At 46.1% G+C, this 27,196-nt stretch overlaps 1 protein-coding gene across 5 annotated transcripts in view; it reads right to left on the bottom strand.

Annotated features, from left to right (window-relative positions):
- serac1 (serine active site containing 1) overlaps nt 1-27,196 on the bottom strand; it is a 523,253-nt gene that overhangs the window by 2,350 nt on the left and 493,707 nt on the right. For 4 of the 5 annotated variants that reach the window (XM_068044720.1, XM_068044722.1, XM_068044724.1 and 1 more), the window contains 2 exons: nt 26,975-27,157; nt 25,376-25,519 (listed from right to left, as the gene is read on the bottom strand). In XM_068044720.1, coding sequence (XP_067900821.1) covers nt 25,376-25,519; nt 26,975-27,157 — 327 coding nt within the window. The remainder of the gene's footprint in view (nt 1-25,375; nt 25,520-26,974; nt 27,158-27,196) is intronic. The other variant, XM_068044721.1, reaches the window with a different exon arrangement.

The following is a 27,196-nucleotide window of genomic DNA, read 5'->3' as shown; positions in this document are numbered from 1 at the left end:
ATTATCTGTTGCTTTTTAACCCTGAATTCTGAGTGTAACTGTGTGTGCATGGGTTTCCCAGGCTTCCTCGAACTTGCCAGGGAAAACAAGATGAGAACACAGTTGAATTTGAGGGAGCTGAGACAGGCAAAAAAGTCTTTAAATATTGAGATCTCACACTTACTTCCTTGCGTAAATTAAAGGCTTTTACTCACAGGACTTGTTCTAAGAGTGTGCTTTCACTGCTTTGGAGGTGATTTCTGATACTTTGGAGTTTATTGCCTTTGATCTACAATTCCCAGCTGTCAACCTTCAGATCAGCATGGAAGCACCTCAACTGTTGGATTAAAAGGCAGCATGTAGGGCTCTGACTGGGATTGGGGGGGGGGGGGGGAGGGAGGGGGCTGGGGGGTTGTGGAGGGAGGGGTTGGGGCCAGAATTGGAAGGACTTTGAGCAGAGCCCCACTTCCATGACCCTTTTCTGCATCTTCCCTCTCATGGCCCACCCATACTTAACTGTTAGCCAAGAGCTGGCAAGCACTTTGCTGCACTTCAGTGAGGTGCTGAACAGCTAAGGCGAGGTTTTCCCCAACTGGGCTTAAAATGGCATTCTGTGGTGCACAGGCAAATGGTGAGGGGCAGCATGCACTTGGTTGCCTGCTGTGTCTGATGCTCCATGCAAGTAGTCACTCTTTGCATGGACATAGACATTAACATGAAGGACACAGACATCATGGCACCCATGCTAGAGACAGACTTATCCAATCTCTCTCCAATTGTGTACAATGCGGCTGGAAAGGTTGACAGAGCTCACCTATGTTTTGCTGCTGGTCCGGAATTGTCCTCTTCATTGACAATCCAGAAGATTCAGCATCTGCATCGAGCTGAGCAGAGCTTGAAGGGTTCTTCACCCTCCGATTGCAGCTTTCTACTGATGTCCCTGTCACCACCACCAGCTCCTGTTCACTTGTGATGTGTGAAACGCCAGGTGACAACCAAACCAAACCTGGCACTCCCATCAAGGAGGTGTACCAGCTGGTGGATGGTGCAGAACAGTCCTGTAATGGTGCATTCTTAGAGTGAGTGACTTCCTCTGAGGAGTCTTTGTCCTCTTCCACACCACCTCCTGAGGGATGCTTGAAGGACTTCTGGGAGATGAAAGACATGAATTAGGACTGAAATGATGAGAGGGTTATCATTGTGTACCATCATCATTTTTCATTGCTTGCCGACAACAAGTCAACTTGAGCAAGTGTTGTACGCCAGGTAGCTAGGAGAACCCATTTTTCTATCTCCATGTTGAGAATCAGCTCATCTCTAGTTGCAGTTGTCAAAGTGGAAATAAATGGACAGTCATCCCCAGTTCTCTGTCTCTCCCTGGTGTTCTGTGCTCTCTTCTCTGGTAAGGAAAGAAATCTATGAGGGTGAGAAATTGAATATTTTGAGAGGATGGAAGGATAATATTTGCGGAGGGCCATTGTGAGGGATAGGTATGACATTACAATAAGGGAAGGATGAGCGTCAGTAGTGCCTGGTCAGATGGGGATTTGAAGAGGTGCCTCAGAGGGATGGGTGTACTTGCAAGGACTATTGGCAAGAGGAGTGATGTGCAGGTAAAGGCTCGGGAAGCTAGAGTGAGGAGGGTTGGGGTAAGATGCACATCAGGATATAGTTGAATTTGGCATGCCACTCACTTTCTCTGCCTTATTAGATCACTGAACCTCTTGTGGCATTGTATCCAGCAGCATGGCACCATACTCCTGCTGCTGATCTTCTCTGCCATTTCCAACCATGCCTGCTTGTTTTTGGAGACAGGCTTCTTCCTCCCGTCCACAGGGAAAAGAATCTCCTGTGGGCCCTTACAGTTGCAGCACCATGTCCAGAGATGCTTTGCTGAAGCCTGGTGCTGCCTTGCTATGTAGTGCCTCCTTTTCAGCAGTTTCTAGGTCTGAAGACCTCTACCATGCTTCAACTCTTATCCTTGCATGGTCCCTTTAAATAATTAACATGAAATACACTGCTGTGGGAACGAAATTAAGGAACAGGTCCTCGAGGGTCATTATCTCCGGATTACTGCCCGAGCCACGTGCAAATTGGCTTAGGGATAAGAATATTAGGGAAGTAAACACGTGGCTAAGGGAGTGGTGTGGGAAAGAGGGGTTCCATTTCATGGGGCATTGGCATCAGTTTTGGAACCAGGGGGATCTGTACCGATGGGACAGTCTCCACCTGAACGGATCTGGAACCAGTGTTCTAGCGAAACGGAGAAATAGGGTGGTCTCTAGGACTTTAAACTAGTGAGTCGGGGGGAAGGGAAAGGGAAAACTACAGGGAGTATGATGGTAAATAAAAAGGTAAGCAGCAGGTTAACATGTGTGCAGGAGGGTTTAAGTTCAAGGCAGACTATGAAAGAAGCAGAAAGGAAGGATAACTCAGGAGTTATTATTAGAGATGTTGGAAATCATGAGGGTAAGAAAGCTAGCAGAAAGGCACTTTACCTGAATGCTCGTAGCATTCGTAACAAGGTTGATGAGTTAATGGCACAAATCATCGCGAATGAATATGATTTGGTAGCCATTACGGAGACATGGTTACAGGTTGGTCACGACTGGGCGTTAAATATCCAGGGGTACCAGACTATTCGGAAGGACAGACAGGAAGGTAAGGGAGGTGGTGTAGCTCTGATATTCAAGGACGACATCAGGGCGGTGCTGAGAGATGATATAGGTTCTATGGAGAATGAGGTTGAATCCATTTGGGTGGAAATTAGAAACTCTAAGAAGAAAAAGTCATTGATAGGCGTAGTCTATAGGCCACCAAATAATAACATCACATTGGGGCGGGCAATAAACAAAGAAATAACTAATGCCTGTAAAAATGGTACGGCAATTATCATGGGGGACAGGGAGACAGGGAGAGCGGTGAGAGGGAGAGCGAGGTGGCAGCTGGCGGCGACAGGGAGAGCGAGGTGGCAGCTGGGTAAGTGAGTTTACAACTTATATAAACTTACCTTGTTGTTTTGGCGGTTTCTTTTTGCAGCGGCGACAGGGAGAGCGAGGTGGCAGCTGGGTAAGTGAGTTTACAACTTATATAAACTTACCTTGTTGTTTTGGCAGTTTCTTTTTGCAGCGGCGACAGGGAGAGCGAGGTGGCAGCTGGGTAAGTGAGTTTACAACTTATATAAACTTACCAAATGATGCTTCACTTCCCGAAGGACGTGGATGATCTTTCCGGACGTCGATGGTGGGCACTGAGGAAATGGCTTATTACCTGCACCAGCTTCCCCCCCCCCACCCCCCCACTTTACCCCCCTTCCACCCCCCCCACCCCCGTCCCCTTCCCTGCTCCACCCTCTCAGCTCACCCCCTCACAACCCTGTCCCAGCCCGCCCCCCCCTCGCACCATCTTCACCCCGCACCCCCTTCCCCTGCACCCCCCCCACCCCCTCCCTCTACCCCTCCCCCTTGCATCCCCTCCTCCCACCGGCACCATCCTACACCTGTGTAGGGGCCCCAACAACCCCACTGCCTTGTGGGCGTCTCGGGAGAGACCAAGGCTAAGGGAGTAAACCCTAACAGAAAATCCGGAGCGGAACCCCGTAGGCGGTCATGTGTCACCTTTGGCATGTTTCCGGCAGTTCCTGCAGCCATACTGGTGCCAAACGTCGTGTCCTGCACTCCTTTGGACCCCACCAGAAAGGCCGAGAGGGGGGTTTTGACGACTGGGCAACTCTCAACCTCCATAAATTTGCCCAGGCATGCGCCATGGAGAGGTCACTCCATAGTTGCCTCACAGCGACTGAAACAACACGGAAGGCAGCAGTTACGGGTTATAAGTCCAGATAAATTGGCGTAGAAACTGGGCGCCACGGGTTGCCTTTGTCGGTGGGAGAGGTCATTGCACCTCACTGGACAGCTACCGCCCGCCTCAAACCGGGCAGCCCCCGTTCAATAAGGTTCTGTCCCGCCACAGTCTGCCTGCTTCAATGGGTGCTTGGAGCTCAGGGTCATTGCCTGAAAGGTGGACTGATACACCGCATCAAACAACATGAAAAAAGGAAAGAAGGTACCAGCCCTTCGCTTTGCAAGCTGGAACGTCAGAACTATGTGTCCTGGCCTGTCGGAAGACCTTACACAAATCAACGATTCTCGGAAGACCGCCATCATTAACAACAAGCTCAGTAGATTCAATGTGGACATTGCAGCACTTCAGGAGACTCGCCTCCCCGCGAGTGGCTCTCTAGCAGAGCAAGACTACACCTTCTTTTGGCAGGGCAGGGATCCTGAAGAACCAAGACAGGATGGAGTGGGCTTCGCCATCAAAAACTCCTTGCTCAGCATGATAGAGCCTCCCTCAAATGGCTCGGAACGCATACTGTCCATCCGACTGCTCACCACCTCTGGTCCAGTACACCTACTCAGCATCTATGCTCCAACACTCTGCTCCCCACCTGAAGCTAAAGACCAGTTCTATGAACAACTCCATAACATCATCAGCAGCATCCCCAACACCGAACACCTATTCCTGCTGGGGGACTTTAATGCCAGGGTTGGGGCCGACCATGACTCATGGCCCTCCTGCCTTGGGCGCTATGGCGTTGGAAGGATGAATGAGAACGGGCAGAGACTGCTTGAGTTGTGTACCTATCATAACCTCTGCATCACCAACTTGTTCTTTCACACTAAACCCTGTCACCAGGTTTCATGGAGGCACCCAAGATCACGTCGTTGGCACCAGCTAGACCTCATTGTCACAAGGCGAGCCGCCTTAAACAGTGTTCAAATCACACGCAGCTTCCACAGTGCGGACTGCGACACCGACCACTCCCTGGTGTGCAGCAAGGTTAGACTCAAACCAAAGAAGTTGCATCATTCCAAGCAGAAGGGCCACCTGCGCATCAACACGAGCAGAATTTCTCACCCACAGCTGTTACAAAAATTTCTAAATTCACTTGTAACAGCCCTTCAAAACACTCCCACAGGAGATGCTGAGACCAAGTGGGCCCACATCAGAGATGCCATCTATGAGTCAGCTTTGAACACCTACGGCAAAAGTGCGAAGAGAAATGCAGACTGGTTTCAATCTCATAATGAAGAGCTGGAACCTGTCATAGCCGCTAAGCGCATTGCACTGTTGAACTACAAGAAAGCCCCCAGCGATTTAACATCCGCAGCACTTAAAGCAGCCAGAAGTACTGCACAAAGAACAGCTAGGCGTTGCGCAAACGACTACTGGCAACACCTATGCAGTCATATTCAGCTGGCCTCAGACACCGGAAACATCAGAGGAATGTATGATGGCATGAAGAGAGCTCTTGATCGCCCCCCTCAAATCTAAATCGGGGGACATAATCACTGACCAACGCAAACAGATGGACCGCTGGGTTCAGCACTACCTAGAACTGTACTCCAGGGAGAATGTTGTCACTGAGACTGCCCTCAATGCAGCCCAGCCTCTACCAGTCATGGAGGAGCTGGACATACAGCCAACCAAATCGGAACTCAGTGATGCCATTGATTCCCTAGCCAGCGGAAAAGCCCCTGGGAAGGACAGCATTACCCCTGAAATAATCAAGAGTGCCAAGCCTGCTATACTCTCAGCACTACATGAACTGCTATGCCTGTGCTGGGACGAGGGAGCAGTACCCCAGGACATGCGCGATGCCAACATCATCACCCTCTATAAAAACAAAGGTGACTGCAACAACTACCGTGGAATCTCCCTGCTCAGCATAGTGGGGAAAGTCTTTGCTCGAGTCGCTCTGAACAGGCTCCAGAAGCTGGCCGAGCGCGTCTACCCTGAGGCACAGTGTGGCTTTCGTGCAGAGTGATCGACCATTGACATGCTATTCTCCCTTCGTCAGATACAGGAGAAATGCCGTGAACAACAGATGCCCCTCTACATTGCTTTCATTGATCTCACCAAAGCCTTTGACCTCGTCAGCAGACGTGGTCTCTTCAGACTACGAGAAAAGATCGGATGTCCACCAAAGCTACTAAGTATCATCACCTCATTCCATGACAATATGAAAGGCACAATTCAACATGGTGGCTCCTCATCAGAGCCCTTTCCTGTCCTGAGTGGTGTGAAACAGGGCTGTGTTCTCGCACCCACACTTTTTGGGATTTTCTTCTCCCTGCTGCTTTCACATGCGTTCAAATCCTCTGAAGAAGGAATTTTCCTCCACACAAGATCAGGGGGCAGGTTGTTCAACCTTGCCCGTCTAATAGCGAAGTCCAAAGTACGGAAAGTCCTCATCAGAGAACTCCTCTTTGCTGACGATGCTGCTTTAACATCTCACACTGAAGAGTGCCTGCGGAGTCTCATCGACAGGTTTGCGTCTGCCTGCAATGAATTTGGCCTAACCATCAGCCTCAAGAAAACGAACATCATGGGGCAGGATGTCAGAAATGCTCCATCCATCAATATTGGCGACCACGCTCTGGAAGTGGTTCAAGAGTTCACCTACCTAGGCTCAACTATCACCAGTAACCTGTCTCTAGATGCAGAAATCAACAAGCGCATGGGTAAGGCTTCCACTGCTACGTCCAGACTGGCCAAGAGAGTGTGGGAAAATGGCGCACTGACACGGAACACAAAAGTCCGAGTGTATCAGGCCTGTGTCCTCAGTACCTTGCTCTACGGCAGCGAGGCCTGGACAACGTATGCCAGCCAAGAGCGACGTCTCAATTCATTCCATCTTCGCTGCCTTCGGAGAATACTTGGCATCAGGTGGCAGGACTATATCTCCAACACAGAAGTCCTTGAAGCGGCCAACACCCCCAGCTTATACACACCACTGAGTCAGCGGCGCTTGAGATGGCTTGGCCATGTGAGCCGCATGGAAGATGGCAGGATCCCCAAAGACACCTTGTACAGCGAGCTCGCCACTGGTATCAGACCCACCGGCCGTCCGTGTCTCCGCTATAAAGACGTCTGCAAACGCGACATGAAATCGTGTGACATTGATCACAAGTCATGGGAGTCAGTTGCCAGCATTAGCCAGAGCTGGCGGGCAGCCACAAAGACAGGGCTAAATTGTGGCGAGTCGAAGAGACTTAGTAGTTGGCAGGAAAAAAGACAGAGGCGCAAGGGGAGAGCCAACTGTGCAACAGCCCCGACAAACAAATTTCTCTGCAGCACCTGTGGAAGAGCCTGTCACTCCAGAATTGGCCTTTATAGCCACTCCAGGCGCTGCTTCACAAACCACTGACCACCTCCAGGCACGGATCCATCGTCTCTCGAGATAAGGAGGCCCAAAAGAAAAGAAAGAAAACTTACCTTGTTGTTTTGGTGGTTTCCTTTTGCAGCGGCGACAGGGAGAGCGAGGTGGCAGCTGGGTAAGTAAGTCCTATATATTTGGGCAGCGGCTGAACCCGAGACACTACACCTGGAGTGTCTCCCACCCTCCCTCCTCCTCTAACCAAAAAAAAAGACTCGGTGGTGTGCAGATAAGGTAAGGCCTTTTCTATTTTTTTATTTCCTGTGATTGGTGAAAACTTTTCGTTCCTTTTTCGTTTATCTAAGTTAAGACTAACTTAAGCTTAATATTGAAAATGGCAGGAGATCTCAGACCCGTGTTATGCTCCTCTTGCTCAATGTGGGAGCTCAGGGACACGGCTGATGTCCCTGACTCCTTCACGTGCTGGAAGTGTGTCCAGCTGCAGCTCTTGTCAGACCGCATGACGGCTCTGGAGCTGCGGATGGACTCACTTTGGAGCATCCGCGATGCTGAGGAGGTCGTGGATAGCACGTTTAGCGAATTGGTCACACCGCAGATTAGGATTGCTGAGGGTGAAAGGGAATGGGTGACCAAAAGGCAGAGAAAGAGCAGGAAGGCAGCGCAGGTGTCCCCTGTGCTCATCTCCCTCCAAAACAGGTATACTGTTTTGGATACTGTTGAGGGAGATGGCTCACCAGGGGAAGGCAGCAGTAGCCAGGTTCATGGCACCGTGGCTGGCTCTGCTGTTCGGAAGGGAAGGAAAAAGAGTGGAAGGGCTATAGTTATCAGGGATTCGATTGTAAGGAGAGTAGATAGGCGGTTCTGTGGTCGAAAACGAGACTCCCGAATGGTATATTGCCTCCCAGGTGCACGGGTCAGGGATGTCTCAGATCGGCTGCAAAACATTCTGAAAGGGGAGGGTGAACAGCCAGTTGTCGTTGTGCACATAGGCACCAATAATATAGGTAAAAAACGGGATGAGGTCCTACAAGCAGAATTTAGGGAGTTAGGAGCCAAGTTAAAAAGTAGGACCTCAGAGGTAGTAATCTCAGGATTGCTACCAGTGCCACGTGATAGTCAGAGTAGAAATGAAAGAATAGTCAGGATGAATGCGTGGCTTGAGAGATGGTGCAGGAGGGAGGGGTTCAGATTTTTGGGACATTGGGACCGGTTCTGGGGGAGGTGGGACTATTACAAATTGGACGGTCTACACCTGGGCCGGACTGGAACCAATGTCCTTGGGGGTGCTTTTGCTAACGCTGTTGGGGAGGGTTTAAACGAATGTGGCAGGGGGATGGGAACCAAATGAGGAGGTCAGTGGACAGTACGGAGGTAGTAACTAAAGCCTGTAAGGAACTAGATAATGAAGTCAGCGTGACTAAGGAAAAGAGTAGACAGGGAGCAGATGATGAACGCAAAGGGACTGGTGGTCTGAGGTGTATTTGTTTTAATGCAAGAAGTGTAGTAGGTAAGGCAGATGAACTTAGGGCCTGGATTAGTACCTGGGAGTATGATGTTATTGCTATTACTGAGACTTGGTTGAGGAAAGGGCATGATTGGCAACTAAATATCCCAGGATATCGATGCTTCCGGCGGGATAGAGAGGGAGGTAAAAGGGGTGGAGGAGTTGCATTACTGGTCAAAGAGGATATCACAGCTGTGCTGAGGGAGGGCTCTATGGAGGACTCGAGCAGTGAGGCAATATGGGCAGAACTCAGAAATAGGAAGGGTGTGGTAACAATGTTGGGGCTGTACTACAGGTCTCCCAACAGCGAGCGTGAGATAGAGGTACAAATATGTAAACAGATTATGGAAAGATGTAGGAGCAACAGGGTGGTGGTGAAAGGAGATTTTAATTTTCCCAACATTGACTGGGATTCACTTCGTGTTAGAGGTCCAGATGGAGCAGAATTTGTAAGGAGCATCCAGGCGAGTTTTCTAGAGCAGTATGTAAGTAGTCCAACTCGGGAAGGGGCCATACTGGACCTGGTGTTGGGGAATGAGCCCGGCCAGGTGGTTGAAGTTTCAGTAGGGGACTACTTTGGGAATAGTGATCACAATTCCGTAAGTTTTAGAATACTCATGGACAAAGACGAGAGTGGTCCCAAAGGAAGAGTGCTAAATTGGGGGAAGGCCAACTATACCAAAATTTGGCAGGAGCTGGGGAATGTAGATTGAGAGCAGCTGTTTGAAGTTAAATCCACATTTGATATGTGGGAGGCTTTTAAAGAGAGGTTGATTAGCGTGCAGGAGAGACATGTTCCTGTGAAAATGAGGGATAGAAATGGCAAGATTAGGGAACCATGGATGACAGGTGAAATTGTGAGACTAGCTGAGAGGAAAAAGGAAGCATACATAAGGTCTAGGAGGCTGAAGAAAGACGAAGCTTTGAAAGAATATCGGGAATGTAGGACCAATCTGAAACGAGGAATTAAGAGGGCTAAAAGGGGTCATGAAATATCTTTAGCAAACAGGGTTAAGAAAAATCCCAAAGCCTTTTATTCAGATATAAGGAGCAAGAGGGTAACCAGAGAAAGGATTGGCCCGCTCAAGAACAAAGGAGGAAAGTTACGTGTGGAGTCAGAGAAAATGGGTGAGATTCTAAATGAGTACTTTGCGTCAGTATTCACCGAGGAGAGGGACATGACGGATGTGGAGGTTAGGGACAGATGTTTGATTACTCTCGGTCAAATCGACATAAGGAGGGAGGAAGTGTTGGGTATTCTAAAAGGCATTAAGGTGGACAAGTCCCCAGGTCTGGATGGGATCTATCCCAGGTTACTGAGGGAAGCGAGAGAGGAAATAGCTGGGGCCTTAACAGATATCTTTGCAGCATCCTTAAACACGGGTGAGGTCCCGGAGGACTGGAGAATTGCTAATGTTGTCCCCTTGTTTAAGAAGGGTAGCAGGGAAAATCCAGGTAATTATAGACCGGTGAGCCTGATGTCAGTGGTAGGGAAGCTGCTGGAGAAGATACTGAGGGATAGGATCTATTCCCATTTGGAAGAAAATGGGCTTATCAGTGATAGGCAACATGGTTTTGTGCAGGGAAGGTCATGTCTTACCAACTTAATAGAATTCTTTGAGGAAGTGACAAAGTTGATTGATGAGGGAAGGGCTGTAGATGTTATATACATGGACTTCAGTAAGGCGTTTGATAAGGTTCCCCATGGTAGGCTGATGCAGAAAGTGAAGGCGCATGGGGTCCAAGGTGTACTAGCTAGATGGATAAAGAACTGGCTGGGCAACAGGAGACAGAGAATAGTAGTGGAAGGGAGTTTCTCAAAATGGAGACATGTGACCAGTGGTGTTCCACAGGGATCCGTGCTGGGACCACTGTTGTTTGTGATATACATAAATGATTTGGAGGAAAGTATAGGTGGTCTGATTAGCAAGTTTGCAGACAACACTAAGATTGGTGGAGTAGCAGATAGTGAAGGGGACTGTCAGAGAATACAGCAGAATATAAATAGATTGGAGAGTTGGGCAGAAAAATGGCAGATGGAGTTCAATCAGGGCAAATGCGAGGTAATGCATTTTGGAAGATCCAATTCAAGAGTGAATTATACAGTAAATGGAAAAGTCCTGGGGAAAATTGATGTACAGAGAGACTTGGGTGTTCAGGTCCATTGTTCCCTGAAGGTGGCAACGCAGGTCAATAGAGTGGTCAAGAAGGCATACGGCATGCTTTCCTTCATCGGATGGGGTATTGAGTACAAGGGTTGGCAGGTCATGTTACAGTTGTATAAGACTTTGGTTCGGCCACATTTGGAATACTGCGTGCAGTTCTGGTCGCCACATTACCAAAAGGATGTAGATGCTTTGGAGAGGGTGCAGAGGAGGTTCACCAGGATGTTGCCTGGTATGGAGGGCGCTAGCTATGAAGAGAGGTTGAGCAGATTAGGATTATTTTCATTAGAAAGACGGAGGTTGAGGGGGGACCTGATTGAGGTGTACAAAATCATGAGAGGTATAGACAGGGTGGATAGCAAGAAGCTTTTTCCCAGAGTGGGGGATTCAATTACTAGGGGTCACGAGTTCAAAGTGAGAGGGGAAAAGTTTAGGGGGGATATGCGTGGAAAGTTCTTTGCACAGAGGGTGGTGAGTGCCTGGAACGCGTTGCCAGCGGAGGTGGTAGACGCGGGCACCATAGCGTCTTTTAAGATGTATCTGGACAGATACACGAATGGGCAGGAAGCAAAGAGATACAGACCCTTAGAAAATAGGCGACATGTTTAGATAGAGGATCTGGATCGGCGCAGGCTTGGAGGGCCGAAGGGCCTGTTCCTGTGCTGTAATTTTCTTTGTTCTTGTTCTACATGTAGATTGGTCGAACCAGCTCAGTCAAGGTACCCTTGAGGAGGAGTTTGTTGAGTGTATCCGTGATAGTTTTCTTGAACAGTATGTAATGGAACTGATGAGGGAGCAAGCTATCCTAGATCTAGTCCTGTGTAATGAGACAGGAATAATTAATGACCTCATAGTTAGGGATCCTCTTGGAAGGAGTGATCACAGTATGGTTGAATTTAGAATACAGATGGAGAGTGTGAAGATAAAATCCAATACCAGGGTCCTGCACTTGAACAAGGGGGACTACAATAGAATGAGGGAGGACTTGGCTGAAGTAGACTGGAAACAAAGATTTTATGGTGGGACAGTTGATGAGCAGTGGAGGACTTTCAAAGCAATTTTTCAAAGTGCTCAGCAAAAGTATATTCCAGTGAAAAGGAAGGACTGGAAGAAAAGGGGTAATCTGCCATGGGTGTCTAAGGAAATAAGGGAGGCTATCAAATTGAAAGAGAAGGCATACAAAGTGGCCAAAAACAGCATGAAACTAGAAGATTGGGAAAACTTTAAAGGTCAACAGAAAGCCACAAAAAGAGCTATAAAGAAAAGTAAGATAGAACATGAGAAAAAACTAGCACAGAATATAAAGACAGATAGCAAAAGTTTCTATAAATATATAAAACGAAAAAGAGTGGCTAAAGTAAATGTTGGTCCTTTAGAGGATGAGAAGGGGAATTTAGTTATGGGATATGATGAAATGGCCGAGGCATTGAACAGGTATTTTGTATCGGTCTTCACAGTGGAGGACATTAATAACATGCCAGTAATTGACAAAGACACGAACGTAGGCGAGGACCTGGAAACAATCATTATTACGGAAGAGGTAGTGTTGGGCAAGCTAATGGAGCTAAGGATTGATAAGTCTCCTGGCCCTGATGGAATGCATCCCAGGATGCTAAAAGAGATGGCGGGAGAAATAGCAGGTGCACTGGCGGTAATTTTCCAAAATTCGCTGGACTCTGGGGTACTCTCAGCAGATTGGAAAACAGCAGATGTGACACCACTGTTTAAAAAGGGAGGTAGACAAAAGATGGGGAATTATAGACCAGTTAGCTTAACCTCTGTAGTGGGGAAGATGCTTGAGTCTATTATCAAGGAAGAAATAGCAGGGCATCTCGATAGAAATTGTCCCGTTGGGCAGACGCAGCATGGGTTCATGAAGGGTAGGTCATGCTTGACAAATCTTTTGGAATTCTATGATGACATTACGAGCAAGGTGGACAATGGGGACCCAGTGGATGTGGTGTACCTAGATTTCCAAAAGGCCTTCGACAAGGTGCCACACAAGAGGCTGCTGCATAAGATAAGGATGCATGGCGTTGGGGGTAAAGTATTAGCATGGATAGAGGATTGGTTGACTAACGGGAAGCAGAGAGTGGGGATAAATGAGTGCTATTCTGGTTGGCAATCAGTCACTAGTGGTGTGCCTCAGGGATCGGTGTTGGGACCGCAATTATTTACAATTTATATAGATGATTTGGAGTTGGGGACCACGTGTAGGGTGTCAAAGTTTGCAGATGACACTAAGATGAGTGGCAGAGCAAAGTGTGCAGATGACTGTGAAACTTTGCAGAGGAACACAGATACATTGAGTGAGTGGGCAAAGGTCTGGCAGATGGAATACAATGTTAATAAATGTGAAGTCATTCATTTCGGTAGGAGTAACAGTAAAAAGGATTATTACTTGAATGGTAAAAAGTTGCAGCATGCTGCTATGCAGAGGGACCTGGGTGTCCTTGTGCATGAATCGCAGAAGGTTGGTCTGCAGGTACGGCAAGTAATTAGGAAGGCAAATGGAATTTTGTCCTTCAATGCTAAAGGGATTGAGTTTAAAAGCAGAGAGGTTATGTTGCAGCTGTATAAGGTACTGGTGAGGCCGCACCTGGAGTACTGTCTGCAGCTTTGGTCTCCTTACTTGAGAAAGGATGTACTGGCACTGGAGAGGGTGCAGAGGAGGTTCACTAGGTTGATTCCGGAGTTGAGGGGGTTGGTTTATGAGGAGAGACTGAGTAGATTGGGATTATATTCATTGGAATTCAGAAGAATGAGGGGGGATCTTATAGAAACATATAAATTTATGAAGGGAATAGATAAGATACAGGTAGAGAGGATGTTTCCACTGGCAGGTGAAGCTAGGACAAGAGGGCATAGCCTCAAGATTAGAGGGAGCAGATTTAGGACTGAATTAAGAAGGAACTTCTTCACCCAGAGGGTCGTTAATCTATGGAATTCCTTGCCCAGTGAAGTAGTTGACGCTTCTTCAGTAAACGTTTTTAAAGCTAAGGTAGATAGCTTTTTGAACAATAAAGGAATTAAGGGATACGGTGAGAGCGCGGGTAAGTGGATCTGAGTCCATGAAAAGATCAGCCATGATCTTATTGAATGGCAGAGCAGGCTCGAGGGGCCGGACGGCCTACTCCTGCTCCAAGTTCTTATGATCTTATGATCATCCCTCCCACTTGCTCCAATTCATCGAGAAACCCGGAAGTCAGATGTAAATGCATCCCGGCTCCAAGCAAGCTGGAAATGTTAAAATTCAGCCCATCGTGTCCAACATTCAACACTTAGTTGCCATGCGAGAAATGTCATACTGGCGCAGCAGTGGGTATGGCTCTTTCAAAGTTGGGGTTAAGAAGCATTGTTAGAGCAGAGTAGAGCGAACAGTATTGCTCAACATTCATTACCTTGGTAGACGAACTAAATAGAAAAGTAAAAAACTGTTTAGTTGTTTTGAGCATAATATTCCAAATTGAAACATTTTTAACAATTAGAAAAATTTATTCTGAATAAAACTTAAGTGTTTTCAATAACATTTAATCATAGAATGATACAGCACACGAAGGAGGACATTCAGCCATTGTGCCCGTGCAGCTCCTTGGAAGAGCTATCCAATTAGTCCCACTCTCCTGCTCTTTCCACATAGCCCAGAAAAGGTTTCTGTTTCAAGTATTTATCCAATTCACTTTTGAGAGTTATTATCGAATCTGCTTCCACCACCCATTCCAATATCCAAGTCATTTACATATCAAAAAAGTGGTCCTGGCCCTGACCCTTGGGGAACACCACTGTCTACCATCCTTCTGTCTGAAAAATAACCATTTACCACGACTCTCTGTTTTCTGTCTTTAAGCCGATTTTTAAAAATCCAATTGGACATTGATCCTCTTATTCCATGAGTTTCAATTTGTTAATCAGCTACTTATGTGGTACTTTATCAAATGCTTTCTTAATATCCATATAGACAACATCCACCACATTCCCTCATCAACCTTCTCTGTTACTTCATCAAAAACTTCAATTAGATTAGTCAAGCATGATCTGCCTTTTACAAATCCGTGCTGGTTATCCTTAATTAACTCAAACCTCTCCAAGTGCCTGTTGATTATTTTCCTGATTATTGTTTCTAAAACCTTACCCACCACTGATGTTAAACTAATTGGTCTGTAGTTGCTACGACTGTCCTTACACCCTTTCTGGAATAAAGGTGTCACATTTTCCCAATCCTCTGGCACCTCCCCCATATCTAGGGAAGATTGGAAGATTACGGCAAGCCCCTTCACTATGTCCAATCCAACTTCCTTTAGCAACCTGCAATGCAAGCCATCTGGACTTATCTAACCATAGCCATCCTTTCCAGTACCTCCTCCTTCTCAATTTTTACCCTATCCATTGCCTCTACTCTCTCTGCTTCTACCGCTATTTTGTCAGATTCATTTTCCTTTGTAAACACTGATAAAAGTACTCATTAGGTATTCTAGCCTTGCCCTGCATCTCAAAGCATATATTACCCTCTTTGTCCCTAATAGGCCCCACTTCATCTCTTACTACCTGCTTACCATTTACATGCCGGTAGAATATTTTTGGGTTCCCTTTGAGGTTGACTGCCATTCTATTCTCATATTTTCTCTTCGCCAGTCCTATTTTCTCCTTCACCTCCCCTCTTAACTTATTTTTATTTGGCGTGATTCTCACTTGAAGAATTCACCGGACATGCATCGTACACATTCATTTTTTGTTTCAACATAACCTCTATCGCCCACAATAACCAAGTAGCTCTGTTTTGGTGCAGCTACCTTTCGACTTGGTGGAATGTACCTCGCCTGTACCTGAAGCATCTCGTTCTTAAAGATAGCCCAGTGTTCAGTTACAGCTTTTTCTGTCAGACTTTGTTTCCATTTTACCCTCGTTAGATCCCTTCTCATCGTATTGAAATCAGCCCTCTTCCAATCTAGACGTTTTACCTTATATTGTTCCTTGCTTTTCGGCATTACTAGTCTAAACCTTATGATACAATGATCACTCTTACCCAAGTGCTTCCCCACAGATACTTGTTCTTCTTAGCCCACCTCATTTCCCAGCACCAGATCCAGCAATGCCTCCTTTCTAGCTCGGCGGAAAACATATTGATCAAGGAAGTTCTCCTGAATGCATTTCAGAAATTCCTCCCCCTACGATAAATCGGTTGGAGACTTGGGCGGAGAAATGGCAGATGGAGTTTAATCCGGACAAATGTGAGGTAATGCATTTTGGAAGATCTAATACAGGTGGGAAGTATACAGCAAATGGCAGAACCCTTAGGAGTATTGACAGGCAGAGAGATCTGGGCGTACAGGTCCACAGGTCACTGAAAGTGGCAATGCAGGTGGATAAGGCAGTCAAGAAGCTCACTGATTCAATTAACAAAGATTGGTCCGGGCAACTGTGATCCACATCTTGTCTGTGTAAAAGACAGCACTGCACCACCCCCTCAACTCGCAACCACCACCCCACCCCCCAACCGAGAGCTTCGAAATCCACAAACCACAGGAGTAGTTGTTCCAAATAAGGGGTTAGTCATATGACTAATCTGCTGGCCAACTTAGAGTTTTGAATTTTGCTCACAAGGCAGTTGTAAATGAGACTGCAATTTGAAGACAACAGAGAAGGAAGGTCTCTCTCTCGCTCTCACGAAAAGCACAGAAGCAACTCAAGTCTCAAAAGAGAAGACTGCTGCAGCTAAACAAGTGAAAGTGTGCACTGGGCCCTAACGAGAACTGCAAGATTTAACTGTAATCAAAGACTCTACATCCAAGTCAAAATGAGTAACTGAACTCCATATTACTTCAAACCTCTTACCTTTAATTTTTTCTCCTTTTCTGTCTCAATTTACACGTGTGTTTATCGCTTATGCATGCTAGCATGGTCGTGTCATGTATTTTGAGTAGTTTTAACTGAATTAGAGTTTTAAGGTTAATAAACTTACACCTTTCTTGCTTAAATCTAAGAAAACCTGTTGGGTTGATTTCTTTGCCATTATAATTAGACAGCGGTGAACACGGATTCACTGAGGCGAAGCTAAAAACATGGTATTTTAAAAAAAATTAAACGCTGTTCCGGCCAAACCAGGCAAAGGCTGAGAGGGAACCCCGAGACCCCTTTCTCACCTGGTTGCAACATAAATTTGGAGGCTAGCAGCCGCGACTGGACTCACAGACAAACGAGGAATTAGAAGTGGGAAGTCAAATTGATCCCAATCAAAAAGAGAAAAGATTTCAAGAGAGGTTTTCTTGTGGTTGTGTGTGCTAGAATACTAACATGTCTGTGACTGAAGCTAGTAGCTCCCCAAGCTAGGGTGACGTGACTTGGGATAAGTTAATAGCACTGTTCATGGAGGTGCTGAGAAAAATGGCTGAGCAGCGTGGGATCATTGTCCGTGCCGAGGCTAGAAAGGCCAACCATTTTTCCCTCAAATCTGAACAATCAGAAACAGGGTATTGCTAGCAAAAATACAATTGGAACAGAGGAAACTTGAATTAGAAGACAGGGAAAGAGAGAGAGACAGGGGAAAGAAAAAGAGAGAAAAGAAAGAACCTTCCAGAAGGAACGTGAGGAAAGAGAGTTGAGGTGGCTTGAGTTAACTAGGAAGCAACAGAATAACCTCAGTGAAAGCATGGCCAATATGGAGAATAGTCATTTGGGGCTGTGTGCTGAATTATTTAAATTTTCCCAACTGATCCCAAAATTCAATGAGGGAGACATGGAAGCATGTTTTGTACCTTTTGAAAAACTTGCAAGGCAGTTAAAGTGGCCAGCTGAGACTTGGACTCTTCTGTTGCAAAGTAAGCTAACAGGAAAAGCCCATGAGGTTTACTCCCTGTTGCCAGATGAGAGTTCATCAAATTATGAACTGGCAAAAAATGCTATCCTCGGGGCATATGAATTAGTATCGGATGCCTACCACCAAAGGTTTTGAATCCTCAGCAAGCAAGTGATCAAACCTACTTGAAGTTTGAAAGAAGTGAGCAGCTGGCTTTTGACCAGTGGTTGAGGGCTCTTAAAGTGCAGCCCAGCTTTGAAAACCTCAGAGAGGTAATTCTGCTGGAGGAATTTAAAAACTCCATAAAGACTCATGTGGAAGAACTAAAAGTTCATGGAGCCAGTTCTGGCTGATGAGTTTGCTCTCATATATAAGTCCGTTCCCCAGGGGAAAACCTTTCCGAGTCACCCCCACAAATCCGAAAAGGACAAAGGGTGGGAAGGTGATAGAAACCCAAGCCGTCCTGGGAGAGAAAGAAAAGCAGAGACGCAGGGGGCCCTCCTCCAGCTAAAAAGGAAGGTGCTGTAAGTAAGGGTGTGACCTGGAGACCAATGTGCTTCCATTGTAACAAAGCAGGCCATCTAAGATCATAAGAACTAGGAGCAGGAGTAGGCCGTCCGGCAGATGACTGCTGGAAACTACGGGGAAAACCTGTAGGTTTAATCAGGGCACACTCGCTCAGTCAAAGAGAAAAGGACCCTGATGGAAAGCACGGCTGAATAAGCTGTGGCTTTAACTGCAGCAGTATAGGTGCAAGAACATTTAATAGGATTCCTGAAGGTTATCAGGATTTTGTGTCTGAAGGGAGAGTAACCCCTTGCCCCTCAAGTTGGGCAAGCAAGCCCATAGTAATCCTCAGGGATACAGGGGCCACAAGATCCCTTTTTACTGGGAAAAGGCCTGACCTTTCCCCCCCGAGAGGGCAGTAAATACCAGAATGGTGGTAAATGGTATTAGAGGGCAGAGTGCGCCTGTACCTTTACATTGATCCTCCCTATATTCCTATTTCTACACTTGCTAGCGCGTGGCACTGGAAGTAATTCAGAAAATTACTACCTTCAAAGTGATACTCTTTAGCTTCCTTCCTAGCTCCTGAAAATCTGACCGTAGGACGTCCATACTTGCCCTCTCTATGTTGTTGGTACCAACGTGTACCTGGGAACTCACTTCCATCTGCAAAATATTCTGCTCTCTTTCCGTGATGTTCTTTACACTGGGAGACAGGGAGGCAACTACGCATGATGACAGTTACAGATATGCCTGCCTGTCCCCCCGACTATGGAATCACCTATAACAACTGCATTTCTACCCTTTGCTGTTTCTGCCAGTACAGTCCCTTGCCCATTGGTGCCATGGTCTGGACTGCATTCTTTCAGGGTATCATCACTCCCAGCAGTCTCCAATGCTGGGTATATGCTTGAGTGTGGCACACACCCCGAAGACTCCTGCACTTCCTGGCTCTTCTGGATGGCCACCCACTCACTATCTTGAACTCTCAATGCCTGTGGGGTGACCATATCCTGGAAATTACGATCCAGGAAACTTTCCTGCTCCCTGATGCTCTGCAGTGACTCCAGCTGCCCCCCAAACTCGGAAATCTTGAGCTCGAGGTAAAGCAACTGGAGACACTACCTACACATGTGGCCCCCCCAAGACAGTGGCCTGGAGTTCCCGCATGGCACAGGAATTGACTTTTATTTTACCTGCTGATCTATTCTCACATACTCCCTTTTTCCTTTTTTTCACATTTTCAGTTTTCCGTTGTACCTTTTGCTTAGTTTTCTACTGAATTATGAAGCTTCCTTCTTCTGTTTCGTCATAATACCGATATCTTTAGTCATCCAGCAAGCTCTAACATTGGATAGCCTTCCTTCCCCTGGCAGGAATTTTTATTTTATTCTTTTGTGGGATGTGGGCATCGCTGGCTATGCCAGCATTTATTGCCCATCCCTAATTGCCCTTTAGAAGGTGGTGGTGATCTTCTTGAACTGCTGCAGTCTTTGGGGTGTAGGTACACCCACAGTGCGGATAGGAAAGGAGTTCCAGAATTTTGACCCAGTGACTGTGAAGGATGGCGATATAGTTTCAAGTCAGGATGTTATGCATCTTGGGGGACTCGCAGGTGGTGGTGTTCCCATGCATCTGCTGCCCTTGTCCTTCTAGGTGGTAGAGGTCATAGGTTTCGAAGGCGCTGTCGAAGGAACCTTGGTGAGTTGCTGCAGTGCATCTTGTAGATAGTACACATTGCTGCCACTGTGTGTTGGTGGTGAAGGGAGTGAAAATTGAAGGTGGTGGATAGTGTGCTAGTCAAGCAGGCTGCTTTTTCCTGGATGGTGTCGAGTGTTGTTGGAGTGGAGTATTCCATCACACCCCTGACTTGTGTCTTGTAGATGGTGGACGCCTGGCATTGGGGAGACAGGAGGTGAGTTACAGGCTGCAGAATTCCTAGCCTCTGACCTGATCTTGTAGCCACAGCATTTGCGTCGTTAGTCCAGTTCTGTTGCTGGTCAATGGTAATGATCAAGATGTTGATAGTGGGGGTTTCAGCAATGGTAATGCCATTGAACGTCAAGGGGAGATGGTTAGATTCTCTCTTGTTTGAGACAGTTATTGCCTGACACTTGTGTGCCGTGAATGTTACTTGCCACTTATTTTTTTTTTTAGAGATACAGCACTGAAACCGAGTCTGTGCCAACTGACAACCACCCATTTGCACTAACCCGACATTAATCCCATATTCACTACCACATCCCCACCATTCTCCTACGACCTACCTACACTAGGGGCAATTTACAATGGCCAATTTACCTATCAACCTGCAAGTCTTTGGCTGTGGGAGGAAACTGGAGCACCCGGCGGAAACCCACACGGTCACAGGGAGAACTTGCAAATTCCGCACAGGCAGTACCCAGAACTGAACCCGGGTCGCTGGAGCTGTGAGGCTGTGGTGCTAACCACTGCGCCACTGTGCCGCCCAAGACTAGATGTTGTCCAGGTCCTGCTGCATCTGGACACGGGCTGCTTCAGTATCTGAGGAGTTGCGAATGGTGCTGAACATTGCGCAATCAGCGAACATCCCCACTTCTACCCTTATAATGGAGGGAAGGTCATTGATTAAGCAGCTGAAGATGGTTGGGCCTAGGACACTTTTGAGGAAGTGACAAAGATGATTGATGAAGGAAGGGCAGTGGATGTTATCTATATGGACTTCAGTAAAGCCTTTGACAAGGTCCCTCATGGCAGACTGGTACAAAAGGTGAAGTCACACGGGATCAGAGGTGAGCTGGCAATATGGATACAGAACTGGCTCTGTCAGAGAAGACAGAGGGTAGCAGTGGAAGGGTGCTTTTCTGAATGGAGGGATGTGACTAGTGGTGTTCCGCAGGGATCAGTGCTGGGACCTTTGCTGTTTGTAGTATATATAAATGATTTGGAGGAAAATGTAGCTGCTCTGATTAGTAAGTTTGCGGACGACACAAAAGTTGGTGGAGTTGCGGATAGTGATGAGGATTGTCAGAGGATACAGCAGGATATAGATCGGTTGGAGACTTGGGCGGAGAAATGGCAGATGGAGTTTAATCCTGACAAATGTGAGGTAATGCATTTTAGAAGATCTAATGCAGGTAGGAAGTATACAGTAAATGGCAGAACCCTTAGGAGTATTGACACGCAGAGAGATCTGGGCGTACAGGTCCACAGGTCACTGAAAGTGGCAACGCAGGTGGATAAGGTAGTCAAGAAGGCATACGGCATGCTTGCCTTCATTGGTCGGGGCATAGAGTATAAAAATTGGAAAGTCATGCTGCAGCTGTACAGAACTTTAGTTAGGCTACGCTTAGAATATTGCGTGCAATTCTGGTCGCCACACTACCAGAAGGACGTGGAGGCTTTGGAGAGGGTACAGAAGAGGTTTACCAGGATGTTGCCTGGCCTGGAGGGTATTAGCTATGAGGAGAGGTTGGATAAACTCGGATTGTTTTCACTGGAACGACGGAGGTGGAGGGGTGACATGATAGAGGTTTACAAAGTTATGAGCGGCATGGACAGAGTGGATAGTCAGAAGCTTTTTCCCAGGGTGGAAGAGTCAGTTACTAGGGGACATAGGTTTAAGGTGAGAGGGGCAAAGTTTAGAGGCAAGTTCTTTACACAGAGGGTGGTGAGTGCCTGGAACTTGCTGCCGGGGGAGGTGGTGGAAGCAGGTACGATAATGACGTTTAAGAGGCATCTTGACAAATACATGAATAGGATGGGAATAGAGGGATACGGTCCCCGGAAGTGCAGAAGGTTTTAGTTTAGGCAGGCATCAAGATCGGCGCAAGCTTGGAGGGCCGAATGGCCTGTTCCTGTGCTGTACTGTTCTTTGCTCTTTGTACCCCGAGAGACTCCTGCAGTGGTGTCCTGAGACTGAGATGATTGACCTCCAACAACCACAACCACCTTCCTTTGTGCTAGGTATGACTCCAACCAGCGGAGAGTTTTCCCCCTGATTCCCATTGACTCCAGTTTTGCTCGGGCCCCTTGATGCCATACGTGGTCAAATGCTGCTTCAATGTCAAAGGCAGGCACTCTTACCTCACCTCTGGAGTTCAGCTCTTTAGACCACGTTTGGACCAAGGCTGTAATGAGGTCAGGAGCTGAGTGGCCCAGGCAGAACCCAAACTGAGCGTCAATGAGCAGATTATTGCTGAGCAAGTGCTGTTTGATAGCACTGTTGATGACCCCTTCCATCACCTTGCTGATGATCGAGAGTAGACGGATGGGGCGGTAATTGGCCGGGTTGGGATTTGTCCTGCTTTTCCACATTGCCAGGTAGATGCCAGTGTTGCAGCTGTACTAGAACAGCTTGGCTAGGGGCGCGGCAAGTTCTGGAGCACAAGTCTTCAGTACTATTGCCAGAATGTTGTCAGGGCCCATAACCTTTGCAGTATCCAGTGCCTTCAGCCGTTTCTTGATACTACGTGGAGTGAATCGGATTGTCTGAAGACTGGCATCTGTGATGCTGGGGACCTCAGGAGGAGGTCTACACCCATACTGTATCTGCTTGGAAGGTCTCCCATTGCCAATTTACTGTTTTACCTCCCAATCTTTGATTCCAATCCACCTGGCCCAGATTCTTTTACAACTCACTGAAATTAGACATCCTCCAGTTGATTACTGTCACACTTGAGTTTTCCTTGCCCTTTTCCGTAACTAATCTGAACTCAATGATATTGTGATCACTGTTTGCCAAATGCTCTTCCACTGAAACATGCTCCAATTGCCCATTTTGTTCTACAGAACTAGATCCAGCACTGCTACCTGCCTTGTTGGGCCAGAAACATACTGATCAAGAAAGTTCTCATGTACAGATTTCACAAATTCTTTCTCTACTTTACCCTTTACATTGTTATATTCCCAGGCTATATAATTATCCTACATAACTATATTAGGATAATAGAAGTCGCCAATTATCACTACTCTCAAGATCTTGCATCTTTCTGCAATTTTCCTGTAAATTTGCTCTTCCATCATTTTCCCACTATCTTGTGGCCTAGAGTATACATTGCAGCAAGAATAATTTACATTTATATAGCAACTTTTATGTAGTAAAACGTCCCAAGGGGCTTCACAGGAGCCTTATCAAACAATATTTGACACTGAGCCCATAACAGCGGATGAACAAAATCTTAGTTTAAAGAAGTGTTTTAAAAGGAGGAGAAAGAGAGGCAGAGAGACATGCAGAGGGAATTTCAGAGTTTTTTTTTAGGGCCTCGGAAGCTGAATGCACGACCACCAATGGTGCAGGGATAAAATTGGGGATGCGCAAAAGGCCAGATTGGAGCAGCGAAGATATCTCGGAGAATTGTAAAGTTTGAGGAGGTTTTGGAGCTAGGGAGGATTTGAAAACAAGGATGAGAATTTTGAAATCAAGACATTGCTTAATGGGGAGGCAATGTAGGTCCGCGAGCACAGCGGTGATGGCTGAACAGGGTTTGGTGTGAGTTATGGATGGTGAAAAATGGGATTCCGTTCAGAAGTGTGTTGGAATAGTCAAGTCTAGAGGTAAGAAGACAAAGATCAGAGTTTCAGCAGCAGATGAGCTGAGGCAGGATCAGAGTCGGGTGATGTTACGGAAGTATATAAAAATTATATAAAGCAATATGGTATCTCGAACTTCATAAACAGAGGTATTGAGTATAAAAGCAGGGAACTTATGTTGAACTTGTATAAAGCTCTGGTTAGGCCACAGTTAGAGTACTGTGTCCAGTTCTGGTCACCACACTTTAGGAAGGATGTGAGGGTCCTTGTGCTGATGCAGAGGGGATTTACCATAATGGTTTCAGACTGAGGGGTTTTAGCTACAAGGTTAGGTTGGAGAAGCTGGGGTTGTTCTCCTTGCAGCAAGGGAGATTGAGGGGAGATTTGATACAGGTGTGCAAGATTATGACAGGTTTAGATAAGGTAGATAAAGAAAACCTGCTCCCATTAGCTGATACAAGGAATAGGAGGCACAGATTTAAGGTTTTGGGCAACAGAGACAGCAGGGACATGAGGACGGACTTTTTTTACACAGCAAGTGGTAATGAACTAGAACTCGCTGCCTATGAGAGTGGTGGAAGCAGAGACAATTAATGATTTCGAAAGGATACTGGATGGGCACTTGAGGGAAATAAACCTGCAGGGCTACGAGGATACAGCAGGGGAAAGTAACTGGCCGGACTGCTCCACAGAAAGCATGGTCATGATGGGCCAAATGTCCTCCTTTTGTGCTGTAATGACTCTATAAGTGGAAATAGGCAGTCTTAGCAATAGTCCGGATGTGTGGTCGGACATTCATCTTGGAGTCACCTACGACAGCAAGGTTGGGAACAATCTGATTTAGCCTCATACAGTTGCCAAGGAGAGGGATGAGGTCGATGGCTAGGGAATGGAGTTTGTGGCAGGAACCAAAGACAATGGCTTTGGTCTTCCTAACATTTAGTTGGAGGAAATATCTGCTGATCCAGTACTAGAAGTCAGACAAGCAGTGTGACAATTTAGAGACTGTGGAAGTATCGAGAGAGGTGGCGGTGAGGTAAAGCTGGGTGTCGTTAGCATACATGTGGAACCTGATGTTGTGTTTTGGAATGATGTTTCCAAGGGGCAGCATATATCTGAGAAATAGGAGGGGGCCAAAGATAGATCATTGGGGGACACCAAAGGTAACTGTGCGGAAGTGGGAAAAGAAGCCATTGGCTATGTCTGGATAGATAAGAATGGAATTCGGCGAGTGCAGTACCATCCAGCTGGATGTTAGGGGAGAGGTGCTGGAGGAAGATGGTGTGATCAACCATGTTAAAAGCTGCTGACAAGTTGAGAAATTATGAGGAGAGTTAGTTTACAGTCACAAAAGATTTATGATCGAGTCACAGAGCCATTATGGCACAGATGGAGGCTATTCGGCCCATTCAGAGCCATTTCAGAACTGTAGCAGAGTGGATTCAAAGATGAAATTTGGGAATTATGGGCACAGATTTGGGAGGCAACAGCATGTTCAAGACCTCTAGGAAGAAAGGAAGGTAGGGGATGGGGCAGTAGTTTGCATGGATAAAGGGATCAAGGGTTTTTTTTTTGAGGAGAGGGATGATGAGTGCAGATTTGAACAAGACGGGGACAGTTCCTGAGGAGAGAGAACCATTAACGATATCAACTAACTTGATGACCAGGAAGGAAAGTCGGGTGGTCAGAGACAGCAGTAAGTGGGTCTCATGGATAGTCTCACTATACTATACCTGCTGAATTTAGAGGTACCACATGCAGTTTGATCATACTACCAATGTTTGTCGGTGACATTTCCCCAAAACTCAGTATGTCGACTTCTTGTTCCCGTACCAGCTCGGTGAAATTATTGTTCAGTTCTCTCAAAGCAGGTGAATCTACAAGAAAATATTCACGAACAAAGGTAAATAAAACTTTGATAATTAATCCTTATGAAGTCCTAGCTTTAAGGGACTAGTTTAATTGGCTTGTTGATATGGTTCAACATCCGTTACAAAAGGAAACTCTGGAGCTGTAGGACTTCTGTATCCTTGGGGTGTACCATGTTTTTGAGATTTTAGCTTATTAATTAAATGCTACTAAAACTAACACTTTAAAAATGCTAAAAAAAAAGTTTTAAAAACGTTACTTCTGGCCTGCATACTTCCCCCTATTCTTTCTTCCATATTCTCTATCTTGACTTTTAATATTCTGCAAGTTTTAAATGTTTGAGTCTTACGGTGTCTCTTTAATGTGTTTTCTGCTTTCTCTACAAAGTTAGCAGAATTTCTTCCCTTTTTGTCCCTCATATTTGATCTCATAATTTCCATGGGGCTGCTGAATCCAGCCTTAATCTATTTCCTCTTAATAAACCTACCTCTGTTACAGCCTCTTTTCGCAATCAGTCGTTACCACCTTTTAAAGACCACTGGCTAAAGATCTGTAAGCTTTCAGATTTTATGTATAGAAAGCAAGACTGAGAGTTAATTTTCTTCCCCTGGCCACTAATTTTTCTATCAGGGGGAAAACCAGACAAAGATATCAGAGTTGGATGTGGTTCCTCTCTCACACCAGGGAATGGTTAAAGTGAACAATACTCACTGTTTAAATTACTGCTGGGGAGTACTTTCAAAGCAAAACATCCCCCATATTGTATTTTCTTAAGTGTAGGGACAGAATACACAGGCACACCAAATACTGTTCATCCCTGTTCCCCCTTCCACAATCAGAGGTAATCCAAAAGCTGGAGAGCATCTAACTGAGATAAGCTGCAGGTCCAGTGAATGGCTGAATCCACAACCTTTCCAGTCCTAGATACTGATTTCAAAATAGTCATAATATAGAATTCCTAGTGTTTCCCACTCAATAACATTGTCTCTTCTCATTTTCACCAACCATATTCTGCCGAGGTTTACTCTTGTACTCTTTTCAATAGCTCTGTCAGGTGCATCTGCTGTTACTCTACTCTTGGTTATAAATTTTATCTCCATTTCCCTTATTTTCTGTACATGAATTCTGAAAGTTCTTAGACTCTCAACCCAGACATTTTAGATTATGACCGGAACTCAGAAGGACACTGGCTATTTTAGGAAAACAAATTACAACCTTGGAAAAAATGTCAGATCAGTTATGTTGAAAAGTCATCACAGATCCTAAATCTCCATTGAAAATGTTCCGGACACAACTGCAGAGGAGGCTTGACCATGGCATATTTTTCAAATACATGGAGAGTAACATGAACATTCCCTATGAATAAGCTATAAAGTCCCACACAAAATTCAAGTGGCAAGTGATGAACAGAATGAATAACAGAAAAACAAAAAGATTGAGTTGACCAGATAAGTCAATCTTACCCTTACTAAGTTCCTTGACTTCAACAGAAGGAAACAGCAGAAAGCGGGCACTGACAGAGTACTCTGCTAAGCGAGATCCATAATGAGGTACACTGTAAAATACAATCCCTTGGGTATTCTGAACCATTGACCTCATTTCAGGATCCTCTGAAGCATCTAAAAGCATCTTTTTAACTAGCAAGCCTGTAATGGAAACATCATATTAGCTAAACGTAAGGACGT

Source organism: Heterodontus francisci, chromosome 13 (genome assembly GCF_036365525.1).
Source record: "Heterodontus francisci isolate sHetFra1 chromosome 13, sHetFra1.hap1, whole genome shotgun sequence".
Lineage (NCBI taxonomy): Eukaryota > Metazoa > Chordata > Chondrichthyes > Heterodontiformes > Heterodontidae > Heterodontus > Heterodontus francisci.
Note: the sequence above shows the minus strand (reverse complement) of the source record. Positions and strands in the feature narration are given on the sequence as shown.